Here is a 26,968-nt window from a genome sequence, read left to right on the forward strand (position 1 = left end):
GCTCAAACCCACACATCTGCCTTCACCCCATCAAACGCTCTTCTCCAAGAAACAGCGAGCTGGTGCTTGCTGGGGAAGGAGCCCTTTCTGGTGGCTGGAGACAGCGCCAATACCGGGACCCAGATCTTTGGTCCCTGAGCCATTTGATTCTCTGTAATAACATCCCTACTCTCAACCCCCCAAAAGCAAAGAACGATCCCTCTGATGATGAGCTGCCGTCTTCCTGGGCCTCCACTTGTGATCGGGCTGGTGGCTGTGCAAGCCCATCAGCATTCCAAGGTGGTTGAGGACCCTTTACCCAGGAAACCACCTGACTCTGCAGGTTGCCCCATCCAGCAAGCCCCATCCAGCAAACCCCCTCCTGGGGCTGGAACTTCTGTCCCTGCCCCCCCTGGGGCCATAACTGGACTGACCTCGCTGCACCCAGTAACTAGTTCAATCCTTGCTTCTCCGAGTCAGGGTTTGCATTTACGTAACAACTTTAAAACTTCAGATGTGCTGATCTCCCAAGCCTGCTGAAGCAGTATTCGAACAGACACTGGGTCAGAATCCAGACGCTGAGCCACTTCCCCAGTAGCACCTCACCTCCACACCCACATCCTGATGTACTTTCTGCGGCTCTAGGTCCCCTCCTCCCACCCCACCCCTGCTTTCTCATGCTTTCCGCACCTCTGCTCCCCACACACGGGCGCCTACAGAGACCCACTGCAGCGCTCACCTGCTCAGTGACCTCATCTCCTCCCAACCCAGCCTCCACGTCAACTCCCGTGTGCGGGCCCGCCCCACCACCTTCACCACCCCCCTCTCCTCCCACTGTGGCCGTGCATCAGCCCTGGCACAGAATCACGGGTGAGGGTAGATCAGAGCCAGCTTAACCGTTGAAGAGCCTCCATCAAGAGCCCACATCCACCACTCTGCTCTCCTGAAAGCCTAGGAACTGCCTCCGTCCCCAGATCTCTTTCATGTACCCGTCACCCCAGCAGCCGTCTTTTCCCAGCCTTCCTTCCATGGACACCAAAAGTTTGCGTCCTCCCAAAATGCCTATGTTGAAGCCCTAAGCCCCAAAGTAATGATATTTGAAGATCGAGCCTTCGGGAGATGATCTGGGTTAGATCAGGTCGTGATGGCAGGGTTCTGGTCTGATGGGATCCGGGGCCTTACAGGAAGGGACCGCAGGGAGCTGGCTCTCACTCCCTCTCTCTCCTGGCCACGTGAGGGCACAGCAAAATGAGGGCAGTCCACAAGCAAGAGTTCTTATCAGAACCTGATCAGGCCTTTAGACTTCCAGCCTCTGGAATTGTGAGAAAAGACATTTTTCCGGTGTTTAAGCCATCCAGTCTTTGGAATTCTATTATAGCAGCCTGAGCAAAGATAGACACATAGTCATCAGCCATTTCAAATTGAAGACTATTTGAAAAGCAGAAAACCAGGAGTGCCTGGGGGGCTCAGTCAGTTGAGCATCTGACTTTGGCTCAGGTCATGACCTCGCAATCCAGGAGTTCAAGGCCCATATCGGGCTCTGTGCTGACCGCTCAGAGCCTGGAGCCTGCTTCAGATTCTGTGTCTCCCTCTCTCAAAAGTAAATAAACATTGAAAAAAATATTTTTTTTAAGAAGAGAAAGCAGCAAACCAAACGAGACAAAGCAAATCCCTCCAGGATCAATGGTGGGGGTGTGAGGAGGGGGCAAAGCTCCCCTCTCTTTTTTCGAATACGGGCATAGGATATTGGGCACACAAGTGAAGAGGTAGGACATCGCGGAGGACAGAGCACTGATGACTTCAAATGTGAGGGAAAAGGCAGCTAAAGGAGGGGGGAGGAGGACCCACCCCAGCTTTACAGCCAACATGTAAAGTAACACCTCATTGTCCAGAGCAAAAAAACCTAACAGTTTTTCAATTTAGAGGTTAGTCCTGCAAGGTGGGCCAACTGCCAACATCCCAAATCTTCAAAATATTTTTTAAAAAATTTGTTTTGAGGGGGAAAAAAATACACATTTGGCAGGATCCCTACTTAACTTGTCCTCATAAAATTCAATTAACAGACAGTTTCCCAGTACCTACAATTCACAAGCACTGTATCGTGTCTGGGGTACGCAGATAAGAAAAGAAAATAAGGACAACGGAAGCTAACGTCTAAGCATGTAAGAATTCCAAGGGTATCAACTCGTTTATTTCTAACAATCCTCTGAGGTGGATGTAATTATCACCCCCTTACTGTCCCAGAAGGAAAAACTGAAGCATATGCTGCTTTTAAAAAGCAAACAACGCTCAGTCGGGAAGTAAACCAACAATATAACAACGCGCAATTGTGTCTACAAAGAACAAGGACAAGAGAACCGGTGACCAGAAGGCTATTGGGGCCCCTGGGTGGTTCAGCTGGTTGAGCGTCCGACTTTGGCTCAGGTCACGATCTCGCGGTTTGTGAGTTCGAGCCCCATGTCGGGCTCTGTGCCGACAGTTTGGAGCTTGGAGCCTGCTTCAGATTCTGTCTCTGTCTCTCTCTGTCCCCTCCCCTGCTCATGCTCTCTCAAAAATAAACATTAAAAAATAAAATAAAATAAAAAAGGAGCCTACTTTGGGTTGGGTAATCAGAGGAGGCCCATGGGACATGTCAATGACAACCCATTTTGGAGGATCGAGGGGCAACAGCATGGTTCCCAGAAGCTCCAAAAGTCAGCCACAGGACATGCTCGCCACCAGTCCTAATCTCACAGGTCAGAGCTAGGCCCAGGCATCTGTATTTGTCAGAGCCTCCAGGTGACAGAATCCCGGGTTCCTCCCACTCTGGTGCCACTGCCAGAGACATGTGCAAACTCTTTTCCTGAAGGTTTGTCTCCACCCCCAAATTCCTACATTGAAGCCCTAGTCTCCCAAGGTGACGGGAGTCTGGGGTGGGACTTCTGGGAGGTAACTGGGTTTGGAAGAGGCCATGAGGGCGGGGTCCCCATGGTGACAGGAGTGCCTTCATAAGAAGGGGAAGAGAGACCAGAGCTCAGATTCTCTCTCCACCCGGTGAGCACACAGGGAGGCAGCTACCTGCAAGCCAGGGAGCAGGCCCTCACCCAGAACCACGTCTGGGCTCCCCAGCCTCCAGAGCTGTGAGAAATACACATCTAAGCCACCCCGTCTGTGGCATTTTGTTAGGGCAGCCCGAGCTAAGACAGTTCAAAGTCACGGCCTCTCGTTCCTATTCCATGCGTTTTGCGTGGAGGGACCCACCTCTCTTCTGCAGTGCCCCCTCTTCATAGACTGTGAAAGAAAAATTTAAGTCCTAAGAGGCACCGATCTCTGGGGGAAGATAAGGACTTTCCCACAGACCTCAGGGGTCAAAAATGATGATGATTTTTTTTAAGCTTCCCTACATTCAAAAATGAAACCCACTGGTTTCCAGGAAAATCTCTAGGTTATCCCAAGTCTTAGCCTTCATTCAACATTCAAATACTTAACTGAATGCCTGCAAAGGGTCAGGCAGCATCCTGGCTCAGTGCTTCTGGGCCAGTAGTGTGCACGCACATTACCCCCGGGGATCTCGTTGGGATGCAGATTCTGATTCAGGAGGCCTGGGTGGACCTGAGACTCTGCATTCCCGACAAGCTGCCAGGTGATGCCAATCCCACTGGACAGCAGGTCTCTAGCCCAGTGAGCGTCAACCCTGGCTTCATCTTGGACTCACCAGGGAGCTCTTAAAACGTACAGATTCCCGGGCCCCAGAGCAGTGAAATCAGACACCCCAGGGACAGGACCGGAGCATTTCAGAAGCTCTTCCAGGGCTGAAAGATGTGGGCAGAGCTAAGAGTCACTCTTCTGAGCACAGAGCAGTGAGCAAGGGAGCCCTTAAGGGGAACAGAGGACAAGTAAGCTACTTTAGATGGCGATACGAGTCACAGAGATATAAGGTAATGTGATGGGGGAGGTACCCAAGCCGCGACGCGAATAATGAGATGGGAACACCAGCAAGGCCTGGGGAAGTGGCCCCAGGTGGAGCAAAGAGCCCATTTTCCACCTCGAGACTTAAGAAACCACCAGAGCAGGGTACCATTCAGGTTTTCTGGAAAATAAACTATTCCTTACAAAAACGTGAACTTTTGTTGACTGTCCATGGGGGGCAGGGGCAGGGGTGCACTTTAGCTCTGGATGTTCTGACAGAGCAGGAAATTCTTAAAGCCCCATCTCCCCACATGCCTAAGAGACCTCATCTGGCAGACCAGGACTGGGGATCCCCTAGCCTGGGGAGACAGATGCAGAACAGAAACCTCAGGATGCAAGAACCCTCCGTGGTTCTTTAGGGGCAACTCCTTTAACTGTGTAGAGAAGAGAGTGGTCACCCTCTGTCACGCTCTGAAACTGTAAGTGGGAGGAAGTTCTGATCCACCTGTACCAAAGCAGCAGCCTGGGGATGGGACCCTGTAAGGGAATAGTTACAAAGAGTCGAGCGCCTGCTCGGACCAGAAGCAGAGCCCGGGACTCAAGTGTATGCCAGCCCAAGCCCAGCCCTCCCCACCGCGTCCCCCCACCAGCAGTTAGCTTTAGGGAGTCACGTGACCCAAGCCAACAGAACTTCACTACCTCCGAAGTGCCACCGGTACCCCTCCCAGCACTGTGAGGTCTGGGAGGACAGAAAGCTGGAGCCTAGTAACCACCTGCCCACGCCGGAGAACTTCCGAGTCCAGAGACAGAGAGAAACTGAGTCATGACACTTCACCTTTGATCTCACACTTTCAGGGACTGACCCGATAAATTCCCTTTGGCACTAAACCCAGTTTGGGCACATTTTCTGTCTTTGCCCTAGAGGCCTGCCTCATCTGGAGCCCAGGACTACGCCAACTACTTCAGACCCGGTCCTCTGAGCCCCTGAAGGGTTCCCGGGGGGTTGGTGACTGTGCGCAGGGCCTCTGCCATCCTTCTGCCTCACGGAATGTTCCCTAGGTCAGGAGCCCGTCTTCTACAGGACAGTAAGCTACTTGACAAAGCTGCCTCTTAAGCTTGCTTATACACCCTCCCCAAGTGCCCATCGGAGGGCTGGACACACTACAGCAGGCATGTGCTACGTGCTTGTGAAATGACAGGGGGCCCGGGGATGAGGTAGCTAGAAAGAAGTCGGGAGTCAGCTCCCACCTGGGCTGCAGGAAAACTAGAGCAGGTGCAACAGAATGGGGAGGGCGTGGGATCTAGACCCAGGTGACCCAGGAATGCTCCTGACCGCCAAGAGCTCTTGGGGAGTCACTAAACTTCTGAACGTCCCATTCTTCATCTTTGCAAAAACCCTGGAAGGATAAATGCTTCATACTCAAAATGTCCTTTCACTCCATCACCCGAAGCTTTATGGAATCCTCTCTACACGCAGGGCCTGATTTCAGAAACAGTCAACCAAAAGCATAACCCATGGGTGTTCACTATTGCTAAAGATACTATTTCCGATACCCTCTCTGGAAGGGGGACAAGGCCAGGTCTTCCTGCCAAATAGGATGCCTGCCCCACAGTTAGTCGGGTAATTTTTGATGAGACAGTACACTGAAGATACAGAGGCAATAATGGGGCACAGGAGACTATCCCAAGAAATGGGGCTCTGTCTCAGCCAATGTGAGGGTACCAGAGAGCCAGAAACCAAAGATGCACTGCTCCAGATTCTTTACCCAGAGGAGCAAAGTGTCCCCGGCCCTTGCGGATGGTGCGGATTCCAGCGTCTCAGGTCCCCGGAGGGCACGGACCCCAACATTAGTCTCTGACTGTACATGCATGTGTTCACCTGTCCAGTCCATGCCTCCACCCCTTCTGGTAATGAAAGATGTCCAAGGGAGGTTAAATGACTGGATGGGCACTGTGGCTGGGAGAACTACCTGGAATTTCTCAGGAATCGATGGTCCAAGTTCAAAGTCAATCCCAGCAGCTTCTCTGCAGGCCTGTACTCACCTACCCTCCCTGCCCCCACGTGGCCTTCTCAGAAGGCATCCTGAGGAGAGGGAGGTGGATGGTGTAGTAAAACAGGCTTTGAGGGAGAACCCTGGCCTCCTATGCCCGTGGAACTAAGCATTTTAATCACACAGGCCTAGATCCCAATGCCAGCTTCACCACCCAGAAGTCCTGTGACTTTGAGCGACTCCTATCTTCTCCCTAGAGGTTTCCTGACGTGTAGAATGCAGAGAAGGCATGCCTATGAAAATAAGTCAAGACTGCCATCCAAACCTGCATCTTTGCCCTGGATTTCCACTTCCTTTTACACACAGCCTTACCAATCGGACCTTACCAGATTCTTCCAACAACCCCAGAACAGGAAGTCCTATTCTGCCCATTTTACCAACGAGAAAACAGACATAAAAAGATAATGTGGCTTCCGGGCAACTCGGTGGAAGAGCCAAGTGGTCCCCATCTACAATCTCAAGTTCTCAACGGGCTTTTGAACACTTCACCCCACTGGGTCCTTCCCACAATAGACCCCCAAGTGTTGGAGCCAGAACTCAAGCCCGGGACTGCCCCGAGGCCTGGGCGGCTTCTATTTGCCTCACTGCTTGCAGGTACACTCCCGGGATTCTTCTTTCCCTATTTAAGCAAAACCTGCCTGTGGCAGAACAGATAAAATGTCATTTCTGGGTCCCTACAGCCTCTGAGCCCCTGGAGAAGCCTGAAGGGGAACATCGGAATTGCCGCCAGCAGAATCCATTTCCCGAGCTGGCACCATACCCTGGGAACTTCCACTGCACACAAAGACCCCAGCCTCCACAGCGTCCTACCCCTGCAGATGCCCTGGCATGCTGTGACCCTCACGGGAGGGTCATCCCAAAGTGCCACCTGCCACGGCAGCTGCATTTGCTGCCCTGAGAGTTCCATCAGATGGATACCGTGAGCAAAAGGGAAAGAAAACAAAGACTCCCCCGCCCAGCCCCGGGCAAACAAAATCAAGACAGCCTTTAGGAGCGTGGTGAGAACAAAAAAAAAAAAATGAAATTTTAAAACTCTCCAATGTGACCTTTCCCATTGCTGGGTAAAGAAAGTACCAGAGTTGCTTAGCAGCACAACTGATTAATGCCTGTACATCACCTTTTCTATGCCTGACAGCTACCCTTTCCCACCCAGGTTCATCAAAGCACCTGTCTCAGCTCTGGCTGTAACGTCCACATAAGCACCATCTGGAGGCCAAATGCCTTGAGGCAAGGGGGGAGACGGATTTCTTACCAGGATCCGTGCAATTCTTAGCTGTCTGAGTCCCGTTCATTGGTGCCATCAGTTTTCTATTCCTCCATGTATCTGGTAGAACATGCTTGCTAGCAGAAGCCGTTTTATGCCCTGGATTGGAAAAGAAGTCACAAACACCGTTAGGTCAAAATGGTGCTTTCTTCCAATGACCTTACACGTCTGTATCTGGCTACATAAGCAACAGCCCTGTTTGACTACTTGAGCCACCCGTAGGGAGTGAGACAACGATTAGAAGCACAATACACCTGCTTACACTCCGTAATCTGTTTCTTAGATCTGGTCCATTGTTTCTATTCCCAGATGGGTCAGCATGTGATCTGACCTTGGCCAAGAGCACTCAGCCCCTCACAGGGTAGGTAACCATGAAGTTCTCATCCAGTAAACATGCTCAGGTGTCCCTGCCCCTGACGAACTACAAATGGATTATTAGGTCAGCAAAAAGGGGGGAAAAGGTTGATGGGCTCTGGCCCAGAGCTTCTCACCCTTGAAGGTCCACAGAAATCACTTGGGGACCTTGTCGAAATGCAGATTCTATGTCAGTAGGTCTGGGCTGGGCCCTGGATTTCTGTACTAACAAGCTCCCAGGTGATGCTAATTCTGCTGGTCCAAGAGCCACACTGAGTAACAAGGGACATCAGCGGTGTGGATGCCAGTGACCAAACACTGTTAAACTCCTAAAGGTAATTTCTGATCTAGCAAATAAAAACGATTCTCACTTTAAGAGCTTCAAAGTACTCATTTACCTCTCCTGATGTGCACACAGCTTCAGCTGGGCAATAGCAACTCTCCTATAATGCTGACACCTAAGAGCCTCTAAGCATTTTGTTTTTTCTGGGTGTGTAACTGAGGGGAAAAATACACGGACCCGGCCCAAATGCAAAGCACCCGGTTAAGATGTTCAAATAACCTTCCTGGGTTTCTGTTGGAAAGAGCCATTTTTTTTTACCTTATGTTCTCAAATCACAAAGTTGGGGTTTTGAAAAACAGTTTAAGAGTTGAATGAAGTTCCACCTGATTTTCACCTATCACAATAAACCTCTCTAGATTGTCCCTAACTGCTCAAAAAGTCACTTCCTGCTTTATCTCCACCCTCCGGGTTGCTAAGTCACCTGCATTTTTCTTTTTTCTTTTTTTTTTTTAATATGAAAAAGTAAAAGGTCCACAGCGCCCAACTAAAAACTGGAGTGTTAGCCAAGTGAACGTCTTCTGAAGATTCCACATGGGCTCACATCCCCCACTCCACCCCCAAACAGATCTTTTTTTTTTTTTTTTTTCTAAGTTTCTTTCTCCACCTCAGATTTGCATATCCTAAGAGACTCCCAAATCACTCGGTCTTGGATGAAGGAGTGCGGCTTCTGTTTCCAGACACCAGTGCTCTCCTACCGTGGGGATTAAAAGCAGTTAAGCGATGCTGAAACATGGCAGAAACCTCCCGAGGGGATTGCCCCCGACGTTTTCAGGGTTTGGAGAGGATGCATCAGGACCCCCAGGGAGCTCCTTTGGCCGGCGGGGGGGGGGGGGGGGGGGGGGGGGGGGGCATGGATGAGACCCAGTGCCCAGCCTCAGAATCCGGGTTTTTGAGAAACGCGGAACACAACCCTCTCCACTCGCAAAATTGGAAAGCGGACCACTCAGTTCGGTCCTCCCGAAGCTAAGAGAATTCACACCTGAACCCCGCCCCTGCGCCGCCCGTTCCCCCACGCACTCTGGGGACGGGACTCGGGAACGGAGGGGCCCCATGTTCAGTCTTTCATCTTAGTAACACAGAACTGCAGCCGCGTCCCGAGCCCCCAGGGGCCGCGCGCAGCTCAGGGAAACGGGGACCACAGCTCAAAGCGTCGATGTCAGCCCTCCTGGGTGCGCTCTACCTGCCGGGTGGGGAGGGGACGGGACCGGATGAACCCTTGGGACCAACGTGGCAGGGAAGGAAAGGGAGACGTCTCGGAGCTGCCCGTCGGCTTCCCAGCCCAAGCCCCTCAACTCCCGGGGCGGGCCCGCACCGGCACCTACCCAAGCTGCCAAAGAGGCCGGACGCACAGCACACCAGGGCCAGCACCGCGCACACGAAGCCAACTTGCTGCGGCAGCATCTCTCGCCTCCTGCGAACTTTGCGCGGCCGGAGGGGCCCGCGGAAGGCCATCCTGGAGCGCCTGGGTGCCGTCCCCGGGAGAGGATGGGGAGCTTCGGCGGCCGGAGTGCTAGCTGTGGCCGAGCGGCGCTAGGGCTGGAGCGGGCGAAGCTCAGAGGCCAGAGGCTCCGGGCCAAAGCTTCATGGCCCGCGGGCGAGGTCGGCGGGGCGGCTGGGAGAAGGGAGGTGGGGGCGCGCGGCGCAGCCGGAGCTCAGAGTCCCGCGCGCGGCGTGCGCGCTCCGCGCACCATGGCTCCGGGGCGAGGAGGCGATGCCGGCACGGTGGCGCTGGCGGCCCTGGTCCGTAGGGCTGGCGCAGTCGCGGCGCTGGAGCCGCTACCTGCCCGCTCAGCCTCGGCGCGCTCGCCCGGCCGCGGCCCCGGCAGCAGCGTCCGGGGGCTCCCGCGGGGAGCAGTCAGTGCGCCCCCGCGCCCCGCGCCGCCGCTCCCACTCGCAGCATTCTCCCCCTCCAAGTTTGTCGGCGGCCGCCCAACAGCAGTGCCCCCCTGCTTCCCGGCGAGCCAAGCCCGGCGGCCCAGCGCGCGCAGGGAGAAGGCAGACTGCTTCCGCGGGACCCGCGACCCTCGCCGCGAGTGGCCTCCACGCCAGCCCTCCCGGGGGCGAGCTCTACCCCGGGAACTTTCTCTCCGGCTGCCAGCGCCTGCGTCTGCGAGGCCGTAGCGCCTCCCGCCCGCAGCTCTCGCCTCCCTTCTCCTCCCCTCCCGCCCGCCTCTCACCCCCCTCCCCAGCACGTGTACTCCTCCCCGAGGGCGCGCTCGCCCGTGCGCTCCTCCCTTCCCCCCCGGGAGGCTCAACTACTGACCAATATAATCGCCCCCCCCCCCTCCCCTATGGAGCCGAAACAATCCCTTCTCTACCCTCGGAGGCTGCTGCAGAGAGGAACAGGTTCTGGCAACGCAGGGACTCTCGGAACGAGGGTTTCTGTCGCGCGGCCGCTCCTGTGCGGGCTCCCCACGACCCCCGAGGCGACCCGCGCCCCCCGCACCGCCGCCTCCCCTTCGGGGCGGGAGATGCACGGGAAGATTAATTGCTCGAGCGGAGCTAACAAACAGGCGCCGAGCCAACAGGCGCCCGCGCCCGCCGGGACCCGCTCCTGCAGGGCTCTCGGGGCGGGCGGGGGAGCCGGCGGCGGGGGCGCAACGCCGACCTGCAAAACGCTCCGGGTCAGGCAGAGGGAGAAAACCCTAGAGTTAACGCGGCCCCGCCACCCAGAGTTGAGCTTTTGATGTTCTGCAGCCTTGCCGCTTTGCAGGGCTCTGTGGTTTGGGTTGGTTTTTTCTCCTGGTCTCTGACCGGCTCTCTAGGGTAAACCGCTTTAAAAAATGGGGCAGGAGGGAGAATTTCAGAAGACGAGCAGCTGGAGTGGAATCCAGGTGCAAGCAAGTGGTGGGGCCCTGCGAAGGAAGAGCCTCAGCCCAGAGGGCTTGCGACTACCCCTGGGACTGACTTCCTTCCCTGGCCAATTCATCGGGCACCTAGTTAGGACCTGCTAGGGGTTAAGTCCACTTAAAATCCTTTTTTTGGAGCAAGGCCAGATCTGTTTAATTAAATAAATACACACCCACCGTGCGCAGGGACCTGTGCCAAGTGGCAGCCAGCGAACAAAACAAAACAACCAAAAAAAATGTGTAAGATTCTGCCCCAGCTTTCAAGGAACCCTAAATCAAAGGGGAGCCGGACCCTCAGATAAACTACTGTTTAATAAGTCACTTCTAAAAGTCACTGTTCTGCAGAACGTGCATGTTCCCGTCACTACCTAAAATGTGGTCCACAGCAGCGTGAGCCTTGCCTGGAAACTTGGAAGAAATGGAGGCTCCAAGTCTCCAGCCCAGACCTCCTGACAATGTGCATTTTTTATTTTTATTTTTTTTTTACATTTATTTATTTTTGAGAGAGAGAAAGACAGAGCACGAGCGGGGGAGGGGAGAGAGAGAGAGAGGGAGACACAGAATCCCAAGCAGGCTCCAGGCTCTGAGCTGTCAGCACAGAGCCTGATGCGGGGCTCCAACTCACAAACCACAAGATCTCGACCTGAGCCGAAGTCCGAGGCTTAACCAACTGAGCCACCCAGGCGCCCCAGAATGTCCATTTTTAACAAGACCTTCTGGAGATCTGTGTCACATCCAGGTGTGAGAAGCATAGCCCTTTCAAGCCTGTCCCAGTGCCTCTAACTGATCACCATCCGCATTGTTCCTCCTAGTCTAAGCAGGGACAATTGTGTTTGTGTTAGAACACAAGTAAATACCTAGAGGGCCTGGGGAGGGAGAAGGCTCACTAATTATTTTTCAGCAGCCCCGTTTCAGTGGCTACAAAGATACTGAAGGCATGAACACAAGACTAATTGTGGTGGAAAGCCCTAGAGGCAATGAAATGGAAAAGGCAGTGTTGGTCTCATACAGAACAGCCCAGGGCTCTTTTTTGTCTGTAGAGATGCCTTACTTACCATTAAGGCTTATCCCCCATATTGGTGACAAAAAAAGGTACTTTTCATACTATTGCCGAATTTTCTTCTCATCGATTAGCCTGTACAAGGACGCGTTTATCAATAGCAAATAGAAAACCATAGAACGTGTTAAATATACCATTTCGAAAGCTAGCCAAGAGCCCTTGGCATCAAATCGAAGCCAACAGAAAAAGCTGAAGTGTTAATATGCTGTTGTCCTCTCCATAAGACAACCTTAGGGTCACATTGGTTAAAACAACTCCAATTAAAAAAAAAAAAACAAAAAAACTCCAATAAACAAAATGGCTTCTGGTTACTAGGATTTAATATTGTCTAAAAACTTTTGTCTGTGGAGCTCACCTAGGGCTGTTTAAAACAAATTTTTGAATCCAAAACAGGCCAAAGGAGTCAATGGGTATCTGCCATTAAACATTTAGCCAGCTCTTTAATACAGCATTTGTGTCCTTTGACATCTTATACCTATGTTCAGTTAGTAGTTAGAACCCTTGGAATAATTTCATACGCACAAATGGGTTCCTTGGATCTGACAGTTTAAAAAGCAATTCGTCTGAATTGTACTTTTTGCTTCATTTAAATAGTGGCCATTACCAAATAGCCTGTGCTGCAGCTCTAATGACTCACCCCTGCAGAAGAGAGAATTGAGTTTTATGCACCTTTCAGACTCAAAGCATTCAGGAGCATTTTCTAAGTCAGCAAGGCTATGGGGACAGATGGAAAATGCATTTCTGGGTTTATCTTAGGCCCTAGGTCTGGCTTCAATGCCACTGGATTCAGAGTATCTCCACACCCGCCCCCCCCCGGCCCCCGTGACAGTGTTTTCTTCTGATGTAACGTAGTAGGAGACCATCCACAAAGTCAAACAGTTTGGGCCATTTTAATAGGAAGGCTCAGTCTGTAGGGATAGATACAATTTTTTTTCTAATGTTTACTTATTTTGAGAGAGAGAGAGAGAGAGACTGAGTACGAACAGGGGAGGGGCAGAGAGAGGGATAGACACAGAATCCGAAGCAGGCTCCAGGCTCTGAGCTGTCAGCACCGAGCCCGACTTGGGGCTTGAACTCACGAATTGTGAGATAATGACCTGAGCTGAAATCAGACGCTTAACTGACTGAGCCACCCAGGTGCCTCCCAATATATTTTTCTTAAAAATCCTTTTCTATGACATGCAGAACCTGACCATTTAATTCTTCTTGATTTTTTTCAAGTTTACTAGAATGACCTTCTCTATAAATTCTAATTTCTCTTGCTCTGCCTTTCAGATGGCTGTAGGTATCAGTCAGCCCCAGCGAGGGCAGCGATTCTCAGTCCTGAGCATGCCTCAGAATCTCCTGGAAGGTGTGTTAAAACTCAGATTGCTGAGCCCCACCATAGGGATTCAGATTCAGTAAGTCCAAGGTGGGGCCCGATAATTTGTATTTCTAACAAGTTTCCAGGTGAAACTCATGCTGCTGGTCCAGGGACCCCCCCCCCACCCCCACTTTGAGAACCACTGGGCTAGCTTATGCCATGGTGACCATAATATACAACAATAAAACAACACAATTTTGTTTTAGAGTAGCAAAATGTGCAACCCCAAAATATGCCACTTTGGCATAAGGATTATTTTGAGCTGAAGGCAAATGAGAAGAAGCAGATACAAGAAACACTTTCTGCCCTTCCTCTGTTTATGTAAAAGGGGGACATGAATTTGTAAAGGCGCTTCCCCCACACCAGTAAGGACAGAAGTTAATCAGTGGTGACAACTCTAGATCCTTATCAGCCCGGAGACAATGCCAGAGGGATCTATCTAACAAATTCTGCTAAAACTAGCCCTTATCTACCACTAGCTCCCCCTATATTTCCCTTCTCACAACCTGCCACCCCATGGAAGCTCAAAGTCTTTTTCCTTTGTCTTGTCACTGGCTAAAAGTGTAACGTTCTTTTGTTCAGAGTCTATACAAACCCAAGTTCTTTTTTGAAAAAAAAAAAAATGTTTATTTCTTTATTTAGAGAGACAGAGACAGGGTGAGCAGGTGAGGAGCAAGAGAGAGAGGGAGAGAGAGAATCCCCAGCGTACTGTCAGCATAGAGACCAATGCAGGGCTCAATCCCACAAACCGCGAGATCACGACCTGAGCTGAAATCAGGAGTCAGCCGCCCCACTGATGGGGCCACCCAGGCGCCCCTATAAGCCCAAGTTCTAACCACCCCTTTGAGTTACTGATTGATTGCTGAGTGCTCCCGTGTGTACGCATGATGCACATGTTAGTGAACTTCTGTTTGTCTTTCTCTTGTTAACTTGTCTTTCCTTGATCTAATTTATAGGACTCTGGCCAATGAACCTAAGGTGGGTAAAGGGGAAATGGTTTTTCTTCCCCCACACTTGTCCTGTGTGTCTTGGAGACAGCTACTCAGGTACCTGGGAGCAGCCACAGTCTCAAACATGGGTCTTCACCAGAAGGAGACTTCTGGAGGATCTTGCACTGGCAAAGGAATACACTGGTCTGGAAGGGACATGCTTACTGCTCCCCGCCAGTCATCGGCCAAAACCAGTGGCGTGGTCCCACCAAACCACCATGAGGTCCTGTATTGCCATTCTTTTCCTGCTGACTGAGATCTCAGCCCTGCAGTGGACAGCCCCGGGGAAAACTCCAGTGCAAACCTCAGCCCTTTCCCTTGCTTTCTAGGACCTTTCCTGCCTGCCCCTCCCCGCTCCCCAGTAGAATTGGTCCTGCTTGTTGCAAAGCCACTGGCCTGTATCCCCATTACACAGCCCGTGGCAATGATCAAGAGTATCCGTCTCCTGCTGGCAGGTGAGGGCCTCAAGGACTTGCCGTCTTATCCACGGCTGTGCCCAGCACATTAGGTGCTTAATAAATAAAGTATTCATGCAGTGAATAAATAAACACATTTTGGCTACAATGTGAGGCAGGTAAAAAAAAACAGCTGCCCCTGTTAGGTGGTGCCTGTTCTCACCATCACTGTAGCGCCCCCCCTAAGTTTCCACTCATCTTCACTGTCAAGGTCACCAGGGACCTGTGGCTACATCCCAGCAGAATCTGACACTTTCGATCTCACCTTTCTCTCAGTAGTCACATCCGGGACTTTCTGGAAGGTGTGTGCTTCTGGGTTTTCTCTTCCTTCTCTGACCAGCTCTTCCTTCAGCCCTCTGGCCTCCTGTTCTGGGCCCTTCTTCTCACTCCGGAGAGCTCATCAGTTCTCTGCATGGCGTTGTTTATCCTCTGCTGCTGACTCCTAAGTCTGGAGCTGGAGCTGGGGCCTCCTCAGGAATTTGGTCCCGTGTGTTCAGGGGATTGCTAAAATTACAAATCTGGGCCTCATCCTTGTCTTCCTGCCCCTTCCCCTCCCGTGCCAGTCTGTCGCCCCTAGGACCTCTGATCGGTCCACCTCTTGCCATCCCCACGGGCTCAATGCCTCACCCGATCCCTGCAGCAGCCTTCTTAACCAGTATCTCTAAGGCCAGCCTTCCCAGCACATTCCTGTCTCCACTCAGCAGCTAGAGTAATCTTACCCAAGGAGGAAAATCCGATTATGTCCCTTTCTTCTGTGAAACCCTCAGACACTCCCTGTTGCTCTCAGGACAGACTTCCAGCTTTGTAGCTCGGCATATAGGACCCTGCGTGATCTGTTCTGGCTTCTCCATGTTGGCTGCACGTTCAATTCACCTGGGGAGGTTTTCAGCCACTGGGGGGTGGGGAGGGGGGCACGGGGCCTTGGTATTTTATCTGGGCTGCAGCCAGGGTGGAGAACCCTGCTCCAGACCCTCACAGCCCCTTGAAGCCCACCCCTTACCATGCCTTTCCTTGCTCCCCAGGCTCCAGCCAGCTAGTGAATCACTTTCTTGTTCTTCAGAGGTGACCCTTGTCTCATCTTTCTGGAACACACCTTCCCACCTCCAAAGCCCCCTCTACCTAGGACTGTGGACTGACTGTTTGTGCCCCACCCCCCAAATTCACACGTTGGAATCTTTTGCCCAATGTGATGGTGTTTGGAAGTGATTAGGTCAGGAGGGTGGAGCCTTATTAGTAAGCTCAGTGCCCTCATAAAAGGGGCTCCCAGGGCTCCCTCTCTCCTTCTGCCACGGGAGGACACAACGAGAAGATGACTATGAACTAGGAAGTGGATCTCACCAGACACAAAATCTGCTGGCACCATGACCTTGGACTTGGCAGTCTCCGGAACTGAAAACTAAATGCCTGTTGTTTATAAGCCACTCGGTCTATGGTATTGTTATTATAACAGCCTGAACCAAAACACCCGGCTAACTCTTTTGCTTCCGGTTTTAAGGAAGATGTCATGACCTCTGAGAAGCCTTCTAGGACCACTGACACCTGAGTTAAGAGCCCCCTCTTCTGTGTTTTTATGGTGCCTTGTACTTCTGTCAAATAATCCATCAGACCGAATTGTAATTGCCTATTTGCTTACGTGTGGTTTCTACCAGACTCTAAGCTCTGTGGGGACGGGAACCGCATCTGCCACACTCACTCCCTGGATTTAGTAGGTGCTCAATAAATCCTCATGGAAGGAAGGGAAAGCATACCTGGCCCACATCCGGCACATGTGACTCTGCCGCCATGTTGCTCCCCTTGGCATGCGCCATATGCGATGTTTTCACCATCATGGCATCTTTTGATCCCCATAACAGCCCTGAGGAGCAGGCAGTGCCAGACCTAGCATGCCCACTTACTGGGTTCCTCACACTTAAGCAGCCTGCTCGAGCTTGCACAAGGAATGAGAGGTACAGCCAGGATTTGAACCTAGTCTTCTGCCCGTTAGCTATACCCTCACCCACTCCCCCCTGCCACAGCTTCTCATCCTGATAGGCATGCTAACTAGCTTGTGGGATAAGTGAGTTCTAGGTGGAGACAGAAGGCTATACGTCATGGCGCTATTTCCTGCCTGGGCCACCTCCTAGTTCCTGAGTAATGGTGCGGACTCCCAGCCAAGGCTGATGGGAGGAGGGAAGATCCTTAAATACACTGGACCTGGGGTTTCCTAAACTCAAGCGATGTGGCTGCTCCATGGTTTGCAAGCCTGCTTCTGAGATTCCTCGGATTTAAATACGAAAATAACCCGTCCCTTTGTTCACCGTTCAGAAAACATTTAATGAGCACCTAACTGTATATCGCTTCATGCTTCAATATGTAACGCCCCCACCAGCCTATGAAGAATATGTCAGAGTGAAGAGTAGCCTCCTGTGTCAAGGAAATCCGGCACCAGAGTGCAGTCCACGTTTCTAAGGGGGCTCGGCACCTCAGCACCACCCAGGGACCCAGGCTCTTGCCACCTTGTGGCTCTGCCATCCCCTAGGCCATTATCATCAGCTACATGGTCAAAGCTGATTCACCGCCACGCGTCCAGCCAACGGGAAGGAGGAGGAGCGGCCAGTGTTGGAAGCCCCACCCCCACCCCGGCTACATCTCTTCTCATATTCTGTTGGCAGAAGCTGAGTCTCATGACCACACCTAACCAAGGAAGGCTAGAAAATGCCTACCTGGGCAGCAGTGCCCAGGTGAATTCTGTACCTGTGGAAACAGAGGAGGGGGGCTGGTGGGCAGCTATCAGCCTCTACCACCGATGGGGTGTTGGGACTCAAGGAGAATAAGGGGCTTGGCCAAGATGCCTCGGGTAGTAAGCCGCAGATCCCAGCCTCCTCCCCAAGGTGCAGATTACTGAGTGCCCTCTACACAATGCCCCTCGGGTCACTCAGCTCTGAGAGCAGAGGTGAGGCTGGTAGGGCTCCCCATAAGGGATAGTAGGAAGGGCTATCTGGCAAGGGACACGGCTCGAAAGCTGCCCCTAGTTTAGACCCTCGCTCATTGTCTCCAGCCGAATTGGCCTCTCCGTGCTCAGTATGAGCCATGACATTGCACAAAAGCCAGATTTTCCTTTCCAGTCAGTGCGCTGCACAGCCAAAGGCTAGAGCAGCGTGGGTTTTTGTTTTCCTGTGCATGCGCCCTATTTTCACATTTCTTCATTTCTCTCTAATGGCTCGGGCCTCGGGAGCCCCAGCCTCTCTCTGCACCTCTGGAAGGGCCTCAGTACACAGGAAGAAATGACAACTAAGCCAGGAGTAAAATGGCAAGTGCTGGGAGAAGGGGACAGATAGAGTGTCGGAGATTTTCGTCCCAGGGAGTTGTAGATGTGTCACACGGGAAATCACTAACTGCCACTGGGACCGCTGGGGCGGGCGTGTCCCCAATCCAAGCGCATTTCAGCGCGTCACCCGCCTCCAGAAGCCAATCCCGCATGGTGAGCATCCTTCTAGCCTGTGCTTTGGGGTTTTAATGAGGGAAAGTTTCACTTTGCCCACTTTGGAGGCTCCTGTACAAACATCCCTGCTAATTCCCACTCAAGGGACAGCCATGGCTGGAAGACGGGAGGGGACTGAGATCCGAGGGCCGAGGTGGTGCACCGCCTGCCCAAACTGGGGAGCTCCCTGGGGCGTCTGGGCAGGAATGCGTGGGCCAGAGAGCGAGAGTAGTGAGTCCAGGCGGCCAGCCAGGGCAGCTGTCTGCGGGGAGCTGGCCAGACACAAGGCCAGCACTTGCTGGACAGGCAAGTTCTTGTCCCCAGCCAGGGAACTGGACGTCCTTTGGTGCGGTTACCCAGATAATATCAGAAACTCGGAGTCAAGCATCTGAATGATCACAACCAGCCTCAGCCCCTCAGGAAAGGCGTCTGGGTCTTTGTCAGACTCCAGACCTAGCTCAGCGCCTTGCTCTAGTAACTCAGCCGCCCCCAGATCGCACTGGCTCAGCACTTCGTCAGTTTATTTTTCACTTGAATGATGTCCACATTGGGTGGAGGGGCAGGCAGCTCTTCTCCACGTGGTCGGTGAGGAGTCACGGTCCCCTCTATCTCCTGGCTGGGCCATCCTCAGCCCGTGGCTCCTGGGGGTGCCGAGCCGGTCTGTGCCGAGACAGCCGCGGGGAAAGGCACGGAGAATCCCAAATGGAAGGTTTTTATAGGCCAGACCTGGAAGTGGCGGCTTCAACTCCACCCACATCCTAGGGGTTAGAACACAGCCTTGGGACCACAGCTGCCAGGGAGGCTGGACCCGCTGTGCGCCCCCCGAGAGAGGAAGGGGCCTGGTAAATAGCCTGTGCCATGCACAAGAGACATATTGCCAAGGCCTCAACAGAAACAATCATCACAACGTATCATTTATCTACCCTGGGTCTGGGACAGGCAGTGTTCAAAGAACATTACATCTATTGACTCATTTAATCCTGCCAACAACTCCGGGAGGTAAATACCATTACCCTTGTCAGTTTTCAGGTGGAAGAGCCAGGTGTTCTGAGGGGTTAAGGAACCTGCCCAAAGTGACACAGCTACTAAGTGACAAAGCTGGGATTCAAAGCCAGGCAGTCTGGGTCCAGGATCTCTGCGCTCAGCCGTCCTACCTCAAGAATGAACTCTCCTTGGGGCGCCTGGGTGGCTCAGTCGGTTAAGCGTCCGACTTCAGCTCAGGTCATGATCTCACTGCTCATGAGTTCGAGCCCCGCGTCTGGCTCTGTGCTGACAGCTCAGAGCCTGGAGCCTGCTTTGGATGCTGTGTCTCCCTCTCCTATCCAAGCCCCCCTTTTACAGCCGGGGAAACTAAGACCCAGGAAAGACAAAGAGAGACCGAAGCTCAGAATTTCAGGTGCAGAGCTTACTCTCCTGCACAGATAGGCTGCCAGGAAACACTTGTTAAATGAATGGATGGATGGTTCTATTTTCGTAAGTGATTGAAAGTGTTTTTAAAGTACCAAGACCCCTTTAATTTTAGATATTAACTTTCACAGGGACCACCACCCTTGCTCTGAGCCAAAAGACTGAATAGGAGCCTGGAACAACAACCCATTTGAAAATAAATTCATCACCTGCAAGTCTTTTGGGGAATTAAAATAAAAAAAATTTTTAAAAAAAAGGGCCCAGAAGAGATTTACTACTTTGTTGCATAATAAAGTGCCCCCCAAAGTAATACTAATACTTTAATGTCTGTTATGCAATGCTGATGGGTCTGTATGACTCAGCGTTTTAAATTAATTTAAAGGATTTTTGATGAATGTTGTTGGCTAGATTTGGGGCCTCTCCTTTTCCTCTCTCCCCCCTTTCGACCGGGTTCTGAAAGCAAACTCTCCAGCAGATTCTTACCTGCAGCGGGGAGAGATTTTGGGTAGAGACAGGCAGATACTTGAGAAGATATCCAAGAAGAGAAAGAAAAGAGCTTTTGTGAGCAGCGCACAGCTCTGATCTCCCCTCTGACCACCGCTGAAACCACCCTCCACTGGGTCATGCGTGTGAGCGGTCATGAGGCCCTTCGAGCCGAGAGAACTCTAATCCCTCAGGCTGCTTGTAAATAATAATGTATAAACTTATGATTAGTATTCTGTTTCAAAGGCCAGTGATCAAAAGACAGCAGCCGGCCAGAATGGTGAACTTTAGAACTCAGCTTTTGAATGAACTCTTCACGGCGTCCCTCTGTGGATCCAGGCTTCACGCCTCTGGGTCTTTGTTCCGCTAGAATCTTCTCTTGGTCCCCTCAAGGATGCCCCGCTGCCTCGGGATACATCTGTAGGTGCAGGCTGTGCTCTGTAACAAGGCGGTGGGTTCCCTCATCCCGTTCTCAGCTTCTCTGCATCATTCTCTGGTTTGCACAGAAAGAGTCCAAGCCACAGGCCCTAGGGTCTCCAAGGAAGTGAAAGAAAGTGTCTGGCCTTGAGGAGACACGTACTTTCAGGACATCTGTGCCCTTGAGCGACAGTGTCATACACAGAGCCCCGGTGACCTGGACGACATGGGGCCTTTCTGAGACAGCGGTAATTCTCCCCCTGCCATGGACATTAGTTTTCAGCAGCCACGTTCCATACTTCAGAACCAGGGGATGAGTTTCAGGAGCACGGACAGCGGGACCAGGGAAGAAGTCAGGAGTGCCGGGGCCTGCCCAGGGCGGAGGTGCTGCTTAATCTCTCTTCTTATCCCCATGTTCTGCCCGCTGTCCTGCCATTTCTGTTCCCTGTTCCCTCTGCTCTGACTCGCAGCAAGATGGCAAAGTCCCAGCTGGTGTGTTCCACACCCAAACTCCTCCATAGTCAGACTTTCTACCAAGGCAAGAGTTTAAACGCAGTGGGTCCCCACTGGGGTACAGATGCCTGGGAAAATTTGCTGAATGCCATAGACGCTATCCACCCCCCCACCCACCCACTGCACCCCAGGAAAGTGTACAAGCTGTACATATGGGATTTGGGGTACAAATTCTGGAGGACGGAGGACTGGAAACTTCCCCTGAACCTTAAGGTGGCCCCCACCCACTGCCAAGGTCTTGCCAGGCCTATTCGTATTGTAGAAATACAACTAAAGCTTAGTCTAGTTAGTGACAGACCACTGAAGGGCCGAACAGCCTTCGATGCTCAAAGCAGTAAAGATCAATCTCTCCTTGCCTCTCCAAGGAGAGAAAGGGAATTCTCATGCTGACGCTAAGAAGATGGAGATGTTCTATGTTTAGAAAATTCCTTATGCTACAATCCCCTTTTGGAAATCTACGAGGTGCATTACAGCTCTGAGAAGATCTGCAGCGGTGAAGCCTCTTATGGTCTGCCGAATCCAACATTTCCCAAACTTATTTGGCCCTGGCACCCTTTCTGCTCCTATCACCAGTTATGTCCCCGTAGAAATGGTGTTTTGAGGAGTACGGATTAGCCTAACGTCTGCACTTTACAGGTGGGGAGGCTGAGGCCTAGAAAAGGGGCATGACTCTCCCAGGGTCACCCTGAGTCAGGGGTGGAGCCGGGCCTTGGCCTCCTGGCTTGTGGCTCTTTCCATGTGGCAAACTGCCATGGACTTCTCGGGACGCCTGGGTGGCTCAGTAGGTTAAGCATCCAACTCTCAATTTTGGCTCAGGATAAGGATCTCACACTTCGTGAGATCAAGCCCAGCATCAGGATCGACACAGACAGTGTGGAGCCTGCTTGGGATTCTCTCTCTCCCTCTCTGTCTGCCCCTCCCCTGCTCATGCTCTGCCTCTCCGTCTCTATCAAAAATGAATAAATAAACACAAAAAAAATTTCTTAAAAAAAGAGGACTTCTCTAAGGACAGGAGGCATGGCGTGATTCTCAGCTCCCTCTTTCTTCTGAGGAGCACACAGAAAAAGGCAGAACAACTGTGTTCAAGTCACTGAGGGTGAGGGGGGCTGGCGGTTGCAGAGAAGGGCGTTGTCAGGGCCCCAGGTTTACAGCCCAGGGCCCAGAAATGCATGTGGATTTTGCTCCATGGTAATATTCTGAGGGCCTGGAGAGCTCAGGACAAGGGCCTCAGGCAGGACCAGCTTGGCGCAGGCTGGAGAACAGAACCTGGAGAGCAGACCTGGCTCAGGGACACTCTCATAGGTCTGGGGACCCATTAGCATCACCAGGGAAACCTGACGGGCCATCCCTGGGAGAACAGACAGCAGGCACACCCCCACCTCCTGAGGCACCTTGGAAACCAAATACAAAGGAACAGCCAGGGCTCTGTTGGGTGAGTGGGGCAGCTCTGGGTCCCTGGGATGTGGGCAGAAAGGCAGAAACTCTGCACCAACTGTGCAAGGAATAAGCCTCCCTTTCTGTTTGCTTTTTTAAAACCTACAGATGATGGACTGCATCCCCCCACTGCTCCAAAGCCTACTCGGCAGCCAAATGAGGAGCCCTCACTTACCACTTCCCCAAACCTTGACCCGTAGGAACAGCGGCCTCTCCCCACAGGAGACTCGCGGGTGGCATCTTCCCAAACATGCTGAGCCTCTCTCTCCAACTTCCTGAGGCCAGGAGTGTTCTTTGGTTCATTGCTAAAGACACAGCAATCATGTGATCATTCACTCAGAAATCAAAAGTTGCTAAGGGTTGCTAGGAAGTTGAAAGAAAAAGGTCTGACATTTTTCTATTTCAAAAACAAAACAAAACCAATAATCCTCCTTGTCATGCTTATAACTATGTGGAAATGTGTGCATTACTATGTATGGGCAGAGACTGGATATAAAAATACCTCCTTTGATAAGAAGAAAACATATCGATGGCTTCAGTGGGGTTCTGGGCTATTCTTTGGGCCATGGGCTGCGTCCCTGTTTCCTTGAATAGAGACAATTCCTGCAATGATGCTGCCTGAACGTGGAGCTTGCTGAGACCCTGGAAGTGCCTGTCACTGGTGTCCCTCTGGGCTGACAGGACACACGAGGGGTCAAGGGGGTGTCCCTTTCATCCGGGCACTCAGGGCCTTTCCCTGAGGCAGAGGAGGGGTCCCAGTCTGGGCTGCCTCAGGGACCACTCCCGCAGCCAGCAAGACAAGAGGAGGCGATTCTCAAAGCAAGAGGCACAAAGAATGTTGTCACCAACTGCCGGCTGAAGCCCCAAGTCAGGCAGCTCTGGACAATCGCTATCGCCCTGGCACAAGATCCCTGGAGACAAGGGGGTGCCCTTGCCAGCCTCCTGCCACCTTAGGGTCCTTCCTCTGCACCCCACCCACCCCTCTTCTGCCTATCAGCTATACTTCTCCTCAGACCCTACATCCCAGTTACCCTCTGTGCTGTCCCCTCCCACCTGTTTTTCTATGACTCTGAACCGGAACAGGAAAACCGCCAATGCGGGGCAGGGGGTGATTCCTAAGACAACGAGTAGGGTTTGGGGTCTGCAGATCTGTGCCTCACTTTCACATGGGCCTCACAGGCTGGGTGGCTCCGAAAGCATCACTTAATCTCTTCTTGCCTCAGTTTCCTGGCTGTGAACAATGGGGGCTGGTCTTTCCTTAAAGGCCTGTCCCCCATCCACTGAGCCCTGAACATCTGTAGGAGCCTCTGTCTTCTGCCACACGCCCCAAAGCCCGTGAGAGTGAGCCTGAGTGTGACCCTCCCTGCACTCACGACGCGGCCCCGGGGTGCACCGGCTGTGCTCCCAAACCTGCGTTCCCTCTCCCACCCCACGCAGCTCCCAGCACAAGGCCTGGGCCCCCACCGCTGTGCTTTGTGTCTGTCCACGGATCCTGCTTCCTCCGTCTGCTCCCTGGAGCATCTTACGGACTTGCTTTGCCTTAGGCCTCTGGATCCGTCCACACTTAGTTTCTCTCCAACATTCTCCGCCCGGCTCTGCCCCTCTGTTGGATTTTTGTCTGGACGGAGCCCACCCTTGACTCCCTTTGAATGAGGAGGTGATGAGTTTCAAAGGTGAGACAAGATCCTAAGGCAGCACTAACCTCATTCGTGCCTGGCACCCAGAAGATGCTCGCCGCGTCACTTCCCTCCTGCTTTATCTTCTTATTTCTTGGGTCTCCCGGCTTCCGGAACAAGTGATCCACGCTGATGTCATTCCTTTGGCAGGACTGGATCTAGTATTGGTTCTGCTGGAATGGCAATTGGACTGGGTCTTACGTGCCGTTTCGTGATCAACCGGTAGTGACTTCCCAGAGCGTCACGCTGCAATGGAGGAGAGTGAGTCTAGGCTTGAGGGGGAAGAATACCAGGATGGGCCTGCGGCGTCCGCCATGAGTATGCCGCTGTGTGGCAATGAGAAAGTCACTTCACTCCTCCAAGCCTCCAGTCCCTCATCTCTAAGTGATGGAGGCCTACCAGCTCCATAAGTCACTCTGAGCCCCTCATCTACTAAATACCCCCTGAAGAGAGAGCAGTGTTCTAGAGACCCTTTGGCCCCCAGGCCACCGGAGAGCTGGCTTGGGCATCCTTGCCGTGACCCCCTCAGCATCCGGCTCCCCGTGGCTTCCCAGGGGAGTCTCACCCTTATCCCTAATGGCAGGCCTGTTGGCTCTGGCTCCAAACCCCTAAATTGGGAAATGTTCAACTGCAGATTGTTTACATTGTGTATTCAGAGTACGAAGTGGTGTTTGAGAAGTGTTGCCATGGAAACGGTGAAGTGAGGAGGCAGCTAACTATGAAGAGAAATAATCCAATATTAACACGCCCAAGCTACGCTCTTGGGCTGCTGTAAATCAAATATCATGTTATCGAGCAGGCAGCCACTGTCCACGTGCCCAGCCTTAGTCTTTGAAATTGGAAGAAACTACCTCTTGGGTCTAGTTCGTTAACGAGCCCATAGCAAATTCTGGGGCTCCCTGATTTGGGGGCCGAGATGCCTTCCAGCTCCAAGAGTTGATGCCCGTAGGCCAGTGGCTCTCGAACTTCATTGACTGGTGCCCCCGTTGGATAAAAAGAGCCGGTGGTCCACCTGCCACAACCTGCCCTGATTTCCATCGTGTGCGATAACACACAATACCACCATCTAAGCAGTTTCGAGGGGCCCAGAGGCACACATACACACCTGCCTTTGTGACAGGGATGTGGATGATTTGCAAATGAATTCTACGGTCTGAAATGCTAGCGTCTAGTTGCTGGAAAATTACAGACTCCCCAAATGGTTGATACAAATAGGCATCACTACACGCTGCAGGGTTAACCAAACAGCCTGTCACCAACTCCATGGATACTGGTGAGTCTGAAAAGCCCAGCCAGCACAAGGCAGCGCGGACGGGACGCTGGCAGTGGGGATCCTTCCCGGAGGTTCAGGATTCCCAGCCATCTCTGCTGCCAAGAGCTGGGTGGCCGCCAGACTCCTCGGGAGAATGCTGAATTAGAGCCCTCAGCAAATGCTAGCGACAGGCTCCTTTTACCTTATAAACACCAAATATTAGGAAGCTTCGATACTCATTTGTTAAGTAACGTTGATTGTATGTGACAATGAAAGGCTTTGGGAAGGAGTGCTCTTTGCCTGGGGAAAGAGTTTGCGTGTTTGTTTTAGGAGGGTCCCCGAGGCTCCTCCCGTGGGCTGCAGGTCACTGAGAATCGCGAGCAGGCAAAGGCCAACAGGTGCGTCCGGAGCTTTGCAGCTCTGGCCCTCCCTCCCGACCACTCGGTGTGGCACAGTGCCAGGGAACGTTAGTTCCCCAGCCCGGGATCTGGGCCAGCTGCATCAGAGTCGCCTGGGAACTTTTGGAAAAAATGCCCTCCTGGGCCACAGCTCTGGAAATTCAGATCTACAAGGTCAGGGATAAAGCTCAGGGATCGATCTACGCTTTCCAAAAGGTCCCCGGAGGGTGTGACAAGCACCTATCGGTGGGGAAGTGCTGGGCTCTGTCCTGCCGTGAGGCCACGGCCCGAATGGAAAAGCCTTAGCACCTCCGTTTCTCTGTCTGTACACTGAGAATGAGATGCTCGCCCGCCCCTACCTCCAGGGGCTGGGAGAGTCTCAGGACACAACTCTAGAAGGTTCTGGGCTCAGCTTGACTCCTGGCGGGTCCCTGGCAACGTTCATCTGGAAGCAGTGTGGCCCACGGAGACCTCCACGGGTGCCTCACAGAAGGGACATTTTATTGCTACGCTTTACGACCTACGTGGACGTTGTTACGTGTTCTTTTAGAGGTATCAAGTGCTTCCTAACTTCTAAGTCTATTGGGGGGGGACAAGAGACTTCAATTTGGAGTCAAAACGACCTGCATTGCCATCTCAGCTCTGCCATTAGCTGTGCCCGCTAGCTGTGTGGTGTCCCCTCTCTAAGCTGCAGTTCACCGTCTTTAAAATAGCAATAATAATCCTTACCTCACAGGGAAAAACAAATTTACCTTAAAATCTTTTTTGAGGGGCACCTGGGTGGCTCAGTCGGTTAAGCGTCTGACTTCAACTCAGGTCACGATCTCGCGGTCTGTGAGTTCAAGCCCCGCGTCGGGCTCTGGGCTGACGGCTCAGAGCCTGGAGCCTGTTTCAGATTCTGTGTCTCCCTCTCTCTCTGACCCTCCCCCGTTCGTGCTCTGTCTCTCTCTGTCTCAAAAATAAATAAACGTTAAAAAAAAATTAAAAAAAAATCTTTTTTGAGGCAAATCCATATAACCATATGAATAAAATAAACGACAGGAAGCCCCAGCAAGCCAGCATGGGGGACTTGCAGCCAGACGAGCAATGCATACCCCAGGAGGACAGAATAGGGGGGTTGTGGCTGAAATTCTAGTGGTTCGAAGAGGCACAGTGGCTCCCCCGCCCAGCTCAGGGTGGCCAGCCCCCAAGTCATTGGCGGGTCCTGCTTCACAGGCTCTGGGATGCAAACAGCATCTTCAAGGGCCAAAGTGCCACTCGCGCTTCTCCATGCCAACTCAGAAAGAGATGCCAACACGCCAGCTTGACAAGATGCCCGGGCTTTTGCCCTGGG

The 26,968-nt window shown here is 52.5% G+C and overlaps 1 protein-coding gene across 1 annotated transcript in view; it reads right to left on the bottom strand.

Moving 5' to 3' along the window:
* Nucleotides 1-9,651, bottom strand: part of SLC24A4 (solute carrier family 24 member 4) — a 170,702-nt gene extending 161,051 nt beyond the window's left edge. The window contains exons 1-2 of the mRNA XM_049612279.1: nt 9,202-9,651; nt 7,171-7,281 (exon numbers count right to left, since the gene is read on the bottom strand). Coding sequence (XP_049468236.1) covers nt 7,171-7,281; nt 9,202-9,331 — 241 coding nt within the window. The 5' untranslated portion in view covers nt 9,332-9,651. The remainder of the gene's footprint in view (nt 1-7,170; nt 7,282-9,201) is intronic.
* Between the last annotated feature and the right edge of the window lie 17,317 nt (nt 9,652-26,968).

This window comes from Panthera uncia (assembly GCF_023721935.1).
Source record: "Panthera uncia isolate 11264 chromosome B3 unlocalized genomic scaffold, Puncia_PCG_1.0 HiC_scaffold_1, whole genome shotgun sequence".
Lineage (NCBI taxonomy): Eukaryota > Metazoa > Chordata > Mammalia > Carnivora > Felidae > Panthera > Panthera uncia.